At 39.1% G+C, this 9343-nt stretch overlaps 1 protein-coding gene across 1 annotated transcript; it reads right to left on the reverse strand.

The window, feature by feature from the left end:
* Positions 1-694: 694 nt before the first annotated feature.
* On the reverse strand, positions 695-8980 carry LOC110498134 (saposin-C). Its single transcript, XM_021574736.3, has 4 exons — positions 8402-8980; positions 6900-7000; positions 3031-3117; positions 695-1050 (listed from the first exon to the last, which is right to left on the reverse strand). Exons 1-4 carry the CDS (start codon positions 8439-8441, stop codon positions 889-891), a joined length of 390 nt encoding a protein of 129 aa, XP_021430411.3. The 5' UTR covers positions 8442-8980; the 3' UTR covers positions 695-888.
* Positions 8981-9343: the final 363 nt, after the last annotated feature.

Below are 9343 nucleotides of genomic sequence, written 5' to 3' on the forward strand. Positions count from 1 at the left end.
TTAGACCTATTTAGTTACATTACATTAGGCCTATTTAGTTACACTTCATTAGGCCTATTTAGTTACCAAGTATATGCCTTACATTTTACCTCAAAAAAGACTGGGCACATATTTACCTGCACAAACCAGCAGAAGACTAATACTGATTATGGGAGAACTGGACCTCAGTCACAAGATACTGAATGTTTTAGGCCAGCGTTGTTGCAAACTACATGTTATGCATATACTACTAACACCCTTGAAATCATTAGTAGTTACCACAACCCTTTCTCGTTAGCAGTTACCGCTACTAATGTTATGTACTACAGTGTTACTTGCGGTTACATTTGTAGTGATATTCTGATAGCACTGAATATACCATTTGTCAGTTGAGGGCTAGATTCAATCCGTATCGCGGAAGTATTGAGGGAGATCCATGTTAAAATGTGAAGGTAATTTCTGATTGAGCCGACATATGCATAGTTTATTGATAAATGCAGTCTCCACGGACGCGGGAACATTGCCTTTAAATTTCAATCGAGCTATAACTTGAATCTTCCACAATACAAATTGATCCCTATTTCACAGGTTGATTTTTCCAATGTAAAGTGTCCAAAAGGGAGACACCAAGACCCTTTTTCTCGACTGCATTCCAGTGAGATAGTATACATAAATAGCAAGGGTTTTATTGTGAAACTAAGGAGACCGTTTTGAATCAGTTTCAGTATTTAATTCAATAAAAAATTGCAGTAGCAATGCAAGTGACTTTAAAGACTGCCATTCCATCCAGACAGTTGTGCATGAAAATAATGTAAAGCTAAGCTATGACAGTGTGTTCATCTGAAAAAAAAACAGACAGAACATGTATGCTCAGACCTGAGCCCAGGGCAGTCATGGGTAAATGGTATCTCATTTGCATAGCTTCAATTTTTTACAGGCATTTACTGCATCCACATCACTGGCAAGTGCATCAATCAGTTGTTCTTTGTATTTATTGACCAGTTTGTTGCAGACACCTTTCAGCTTCCACAAGCTGCGACAAATAGAGTCCAGTATAGCAGTGATGTTATCCTGCAAGCAAAAATATAGAGCTATATCACAAACAGAATGCGTTAGTTTGTGTCACTGGTGACACAAATGAACTTGCTTACATAACATTGTGAGAATTGCAGAGAAATACAGTTGAAGTCGGAAGACTACATACACCTTAGCCTATATTTTAACTCCGTTTTTCATAATTCCTGACATTTAATCCTAGTTAATTCCCTGTCTTAGGTCAGTTAGGATCAACACTTTATTTTAAGAATGTGAAATGTCAGAATAATAGTAGAGAGAATTATTTATTTCAGCTTTTATTTCTTTTATCACATTCCCAGTGGGTCAGAAGTTTACATACACTCAATTAGTATTTGGTAGAATTGCCTATAAATTGTTTAACTTAGGTCAAACATTTTGGGTAGCCTTCCACAAGCTACCCACAATAAGTTGGGTGAATTTTGGCCCATTCCTCCTGACACAGCTGGTGTAACTCAGTCAGGTTTGTAGGCCTCCTTGCTCGCACACGCTTTTTCAGTTCTGCCCACACATGCTTTTTCAGTTCTGCCCACACATGCTTTTTCAGTTCTACCCACACATTTTCTATAGTATTGAGGTCAGGGCTTTGTGATGGCCACTCCAATACCTTGACTTTGTTGTCCTTAAGCCATTTTGCCACAACTCAGGACTTATGCTTGGGGTCATTGTTCATTTGGAAGACCAATTTGTGACCAAGCTTTAACTTCCTGACTGAGGTCTTGAGATGTTGCTTCAATATATCCACATAATTTTCCATCCTCATTATGTCATCTATTTTGTGAAGTGCACCAGTCCCTCCTGCAGCAAAGCACCCCCACAACATGTTGCTGCCACCCCCGTGCTTCACGGTTGGGATGGTGTTCTTCGGCATGCAAGTCTCCCCCTTTTTCCTCCAAACATAACAATGGTCATTATGGCCAAACAGTTATATTTTTGTTTCATCAGAGAGAGGACATTTCTCCAAAAAGTACAATCGTTGTCCCCATGTGCAGTTGCAAACCGTAGTCTGGCTTTTTTATGGCGGTTTTGGAGCAGTGGCTTCTTCCTTGCTGAGCGGCATTTCAGGTTATGTCAATATAGGACTTGTTTTACTTTGGCTATAAATACTTTTGTACCCGTTTCCTCTAGCATCTTCACAAGGTCCTTTGCTGTTGTTCTGGGATTGATTTGCACTTTTTGCACCAAAGTACGTTTATCTCTAGGAGACAGAACGCATCTCCTTCCTGAGCGGTACGATGGCTGCATGGTCCCATGGTGTTTATACTTGCATACTATTGTTTGTACAGATGAACGTTGTACCTTCAGGCGTTTGGAAATTGCTCCCAGGGATAAACCAGACTTCTGGAGGTCTACAATATTTTTCTGAGGTCTTGGCTGATTTCCCCATGATGTCAAGCAAAGAGACTCTGAGTTTGAAAGTAGGCTTGAAATACATCCACAGGTACACCTTCAATTGACTCAAATGATGTCAATTACCCCATCAGAAGCTTCTAAAGCCATGACATCATTTTCTAGACTTTTCCAAGCTGTTACATGGCACAGTTAACTTAGTGTATGTACATTTCTGACCCACTGAAATTGTTATACAGTGAATTATAAGTGAAATAATCTGTCTGTAAACAATTGTTGGAAAAATGACTTGTGTCATGCACAAAGTAGATGTCCTAACCGACATGACAAAACTATAGTTTGTTAACAAAACATTTGTGGAGTGGTTGAAAAGCTAGTTTTAATGACTCCATCCTAAGTGCATGTCAACTTCCGACTTCAACTGTTGCTGTATAAAGTGGTTTCTCAATCATTTCAATATGACGCTGACTAGGCTTTATTATTACTATAATGTACTGCACAGTGATGAGATTGGTGTGTTAAAACTACAAAGTTAATATTTGTATGATATTTATTAGAGAGTGTAAAACCTAACGTGAGATTATTCTGTGATTGTAAAAGGGAAGGTGAGCAATCTATCATCATTACCTTGCTCTTATCACCATTCAGCTTGGTCTTGATATTTTTGATGATGAACTTACACAAAAAGCAGGTACCTGGAAGGACAGCTTTGATCTGAGGGAGAGGGAGACATTTTAGGCAACAAAAATGACCAGGTATTTACTTAAATATGACATGGCAAAATGGTATCACCAAATAACGGCATAAACCTTGATGTACGTTTCTTTCTTTCTTTGGGATTAATTAAAACAAGCATCGCAAGTCTTAGTCTGTTTCTTCTCTCTTGACATGTTTGGCATGACAATGGGTTACAAGGAGTTGGGATTTTTTTCATCTTTATGTTACCACATGCAAACCGCAATTTCTTTAGGCTACCGATCTAGCACATACCATTCTGAAAACCATATATTTCATAGAGCTTGGTGAGAGTGTTATTGTCTGGTGGTTATTTTGCAAACAACCTTCCCACAACTTTCTGGGAAAGGTGCAGGATATTTGCTTCCCACAGACGTCAAATTGATGTCTATTCCACGTTGGTTCAAAGTGATTTCATTGAAATGACATGGCTACAACATTAATTCAATCAGTGTGTGCCCAGTGGTTTGGCTTTGGAACATTCTCAGCACAACCTCGAGTGTAGGGGGCAGTATTTAGATGTTTGGATGAAAAACGTACCCAAATTAAACTGCCTATTTCTCAGGCCCAGAATCTAGAATATGCATATAATTGTCAGATTAGGATAGAAAACACTCTAAAGTTTCCAAAACTGTCAAAAAATATTGTCTGTGAGTATAACAGAACTGATATTGCAGGCGAAAACCTGAGGAAAATCCAACCCGGAAGTGGCTTCTATTTTGAAAGTTATGCTATGTTCCATAGCCAGCCTTCGCTCCATTTAAAGGAATATCAACCAGATTCCCTTTCCTATGGCTTCCGCATGGTGTGAACAGCCTTTAGACATAGTTTCAGGCTTTTATTTTGAAAAATGAGTGAGAAAGATCACATCGCGTCATTGTATGGCTGGGTGCCAGCAGTGTTATGTATGCGCAACAGCTTGGAGCAGCCATTTTCTCTCTCTCTCCTATTGACGAAGCTACAGTCCCGGTTGATATTTTATCGATTATATATTGTAAAAACAACCTGAGGATTGATTATAAAAAACTTTTGAAATGTTTCTACGAACATTACGCATACTATTTAGATTTTTTGTCTGCGATGTCGTGACCGCTCGAGCCTGTGGATTTCTGGACATAACGCGCCAACCAAATGGAGGTATTTTGGATATAAAAATAAACTTTATGGAACAAAAGGAGCATTTATTGTGTAACTGGGAGTCTCGTGAGTGCAAACATTCGAAGATCATCAAAGGTAAGCGATTTAATGTATTGCTTTTCTGACTTCCGTGACCAATCTACTTGGCTGCTAGCTGTTTGTAATATTTTGTCTACTGAGAGAGATGTCCTTACATAAACGCTTGGTATGCTTTCGCCGAAAAGCTTTATTGAAATCTGACACGCCAGGTGGATTAACAACAAGCTAAGCTGTGCTTTGCTATATTGCACTTGTGATATCACGAAAATTTAATATTTTTTGTAATTTCATTTGAATTTGGCGCTCTGCAATTCAGCGGTGGTTGACGAAAATGATCCTGCTAACGGGATGGGTGCATCAAGAAGTTTAAGGAACTTCTCAAAAAAATCATTTTCTTGGCATTTCGTTACTTTATCATACGGTTTCCTAAAAGTTCAAACATGGTTATATTTACATTTTGGTAATGTTCTAGGAACGTTCTCCAACTGGTTTGACATCATGAATGTTCTGAAATAGTTCTGAGAAAGTTAAGAAACGGTTCCTCTGTGGCAATTTCATTTCTTCAGCATAACATTTCCTAAAGTTGTTTTCATGGGTCTATTTAGTCATGTTCTTAAATATTTCGGAGAATGTTTAGAAAACCATTAAAAAAAATCTACTTTACTAACATTCAGAGAACGTTTCTAAGAAGTCTATCACAGTGCCATCCGTTTTGTCACTAAAGCACCTTATACCACCCACCACTGCGACTTGTATGCTCTAGTCGGCTGGCCCTCGCTACATATTCGTCGCCAGACCCACTGGCTCCAGGTCATCTACAAGTCCATGCTAGGTAAAGCTCCGCCTTATCTCAGCTCACTGGTCACGATGGCAACACCCATCCGTAGCACGCGCTCCAGCAGGTGTATCTCACTGATCATCCCTAAAGCCAACACCTCATTTGGCCGCCTTTCGTTCCAGTACTCTGCTGCCTGTGACTGGAACGAATTGCAAAAATTGCTGAAGTTGGAGACTTTTATCTCCCTCACCAACTTCAAACATCAGCTATCTGAGCAGCTAACCGATCGCTGCAGCTGTACATAGTCTATTGGTAAATAGCCCACCCATTTTCACCTACCTCATCCCCATACTGTTTTTATTTATTTACTTTTCTGCTCTTTTGCACACCAATATCTCTACCTGTACATGACCATCTGATCATTTATCACTCCAGTGTTAATCTGCAAAATTGTAATTATTCGCCTACCTCATGCCTTTTGCACACATTGTATATAGACTCCCCCTTTGTTTTCTACTGTGTTATTGACTTGTTAATTGTTTACTCCATGTGTAACTCTGTGTTGTCTGCTCATACTGCTATGCTTTATCTTGGCCAGGTCGCAGTTGCAAATGAGAACTTGTTCTCAACTAGCCTACCTGGTTAAATAAAGGTGAAATAAAAAAATAAAATAAAATAAAAAAGAATGTTATTTAATAAAAACATACATGCCGTGCTCAGCATGAACAAAACTCTCTCTATCCTCTGTCTTGTTATGCATGTTCACTGAGGCCAAACTCCCTGCCATCCAGGACCTCTTTACCAGGCGGTGTCAGAAGAAGGCCCTAAAAATTGTGAAAGACTGCAGCAATCCAAGTCATAAACTATTCATTATGCTACCCCACTGCAAGCAGTACCGTAGTGCCAAGTCTTTGTCCAAAAGGCACCTAAACAGCTTCTACCCTCAGGCAATAAGACTGCTGAACAGTCTTAATCAAATGGCTACAAGGACAATTTAAATTGAACCCCTTTGTTATTTTGTTATTTATCCAAATTGACTCCCTTGCACTGGCTCTATGCACACTCACTAGACTCAATCTACACACTCACACATACTACACTGACACTCCAACACACTCATACGCTCACACACACACACACACACACACACATGCATATTGACGACACTCACACATAGACACACTCCCACATACACTGCTGCTACTCTGTTCATTAAATATCCTGATTGCCTAGTCACGTTTACCCCTACCCACATGCTATATTACCTCAACTACCCCGTACCCCTGCACATTGACTTGGTTCTGGTACTTAGTACCTTGTAACTAGCCTCGTTATTGTTTTTGTTGAGTTACAATTTCATTTTGTATTCAGCAAATATCTGTTACTTTTGAACTCTGCACTGTTGGGAATGGGCTTGTAAGTAAACATTTCACTGTAAAGTATTCGGCACATGTGACGAAAATAAACATTCACAGAACAGACAATGTTCTGTTTTACTGGTCAGGAAAAATATGGCTTCTTTCCTACATCCAATGTTAAACCAAAAACATACGTTCCCACACCTTCCAACATAACAAATGTGCTAGCTGGGTATTGTGTAGGGCAGTGTTTCACAACTACAGTCCTTGAGTATCCCCAATAGTACAAATTATTTTGTAGACCTGGACAAGCATACCTGATTCAACTGAACTAGTCTTCAAGCCCTCAGTGAGTTGAATCAGGTGTTTTTGTCCGGGCCTACAAATAAAATGTTTGCTGTTGTTAAGGTACTCACTAATACAATACAATGAAAAGTCCCCCACAGTACCTCGGCATGGTTGTCATCTCTGTCCATTAGGTAGTTCCCCCACATGTCCTCATCCTCTCTCAGACTCACCCCACCTTGAGACTTGAAGGACTGAGCAAAGGCTACCCCCCCCCCCCCACACACACACACACACACACACAAAAAAGACTATTAGCATTGTCATTTTAATATATTTTTGCAAAGCAGGGAATTATTTACAACAGCTAAATGGTCACTCCATTGGGATTCAATCACTTTTTGACAGCACCACTTTTTGATTTGAACAATTCCATATTTGTCCATTGTAGAATTGCTCAGGAAGTGACCTTTTAGACCTGAATGCCCAAACATTAAAGAGATAAAGGTGCTCAAAGTTCTCCCATTTTACATCCCCCTCCGTACCACGAGACATCCATGTCTTCATCACTGGGAAATATTCAATGGTTGAGATTATCATAATTTAAAAGCTTACAAACAGGGCAGTCAAATATTTTATCATTTCTGGGGATAAATATATATATACATATATATATATTATATTTTAATATGAATGATCTAAAACGCATAAACATGTTCACAGACCCTATTTGACATAATCTATAGTATTTGTGTTGTGCCCACCATCGGTTGAGATACATCATGCTCTTGTGGATACAGTGGATATCATGTTTTGTCTGATAAATGCACTAAAATATGAATCAAATTGAAATGTTCAAATGGTACCACAAAGATGGTTGGAGGTCCACACATCAGAGAATGTTGACTTGAATGGGAATATCTGTTGTTATAAATTATACTGTCAATCCTCCATAGGAAACCTATTGAAATCATAAAAGATACCAGAATAGACATGACCATATAAATTGAAATTAGGCGGCGGGTGGACCGGTGGTCATCTTTATGGTAGGAATTAGAAGTAAAAATTTCAATTCAATTAAAATGTCAATGGTTTACCTTCTAAATTGCAGTGGTCTGAAGGGATAGATCCATTCTATGAATTACTTTCTATGATTGAAAGGACACCTATACTATATTCAGAAGCATGTTGTGTCTCAACCGATGGTGGTCACAACACAAATAGCTCAGATAATAGAAAGGGTCTAAGCTACAACATATGTCAACATGAAAACAATCGGAGTTTAAGCGTTTTTAGATAATTGACGTTAACGGATTTCAAAATGACAATTCTTTATAAAAAAAATAATATTCAAGACATAATAAAATACTGTAGTTTGACAACACTTTGTAAGCTTTTGAATTATATCAAACTCAACTGTTTATCTTTTCCAGTGATGAAGACATGGATGTCTCATGGTATGGTGGGGTATGCAAAATAGGTCAACTTTGAGCACCTTTGTCTCCTGAATATTTTGGCACTCGGGGCCAAAATGTTACTTTCTAAACACTTCTTCCATGGGCAAACATATATTGAATTAAAATGGATTTACCCTAAATCTGGATTTTGATATGTAATTTTCCTGACTTTTCACCCATATTTCACAAAAGAAGACCCATATATTTACCTGCACAAACCAGCAGAAGAACGATATTAATGACCCTCATCTTCTTCTCAGTCAAAATGTAGAATGGATAATAAAGCAACTGTTGTAAGACAGTGTAGTTAACTTGGTCCTGGTTGGATAGCACAGAACGTCTGCTCTTTTTTACCCATTGCCTCTGGCTTGATTGGTTGCCATTGTGGAGGGGAAGGAGCGTGGTTGGCAAGGTTGAGGGATTGGATCTGAGCCCGGGTGGGGGGGGCAATATTGTCGTTTAAGGTATTTTATAAATGGGCATTGAAACACTATCATTTTTCAAAGCAAAGATCAGAATGCTGACTTCCTTTTTCACTAGCTGTACCACAAATACAGATAACTGCCCAAATAAAGGAAACACCAACATCCGCGAGCCAGAACAGCTTCAATTCACCTTGGCATAGATTCTACAAGTTTCTGAAACTCCACTGGAGGGATGCAACTCCTTTCTTCCACAATAATTCCATCATTTGGTGTCATGTTGATGGTGGTGGAAAACGCTGTCTCAGGCACCACTCCAGAATCACCCATAAGTGTTCAATTGGGTTGAGATCTGGTGACTGAGATGACCATGGCATATGGTTTACATTATTTTCATGCTCATCAAACCATTCAGTGACGACTCGTGCCCTGTGGATAAGGGCATTGTCATCCTATGGGGGCGTAGCCGTGTTAGCCAAAATATTGGCCTGCCCAGCATTGTTATTCATGACCCTAAGCATGATGGGATGTTAATTTCTTAATTAACTCAGGAACCATGTGTGGAAGCACCTACTTTCATATAATTGTGTCTATCCCTCATTTAGTCAAGTGTTTCCATTATTTTGGCAGTTACCTGTAAATGCAACATCCTGACTTGTGGCAACTCAGTGTGCGGCCTAAAACGTTCACAACCTAGAGCCAACACATTTTCTAAATGTGTACACAATT

The sequence above is a fragment of the Oncorhynchus mykiss genome, chromosome 19 (genome assembly GCF_057628025.1).
Source record: "Oncorhynchus mykiss isolate SJ-2025 chromosome 19, ASM5762802v1, whole genome shotgun sequence".
In the NCBI taxonomy this organism is placed as follows: Eukaryota; Metazoa; Chordata; class Actinopteri; order Salmoniformes; family Salmonidae; genus Oncorhynchus; species Oncorhynchus mykiss.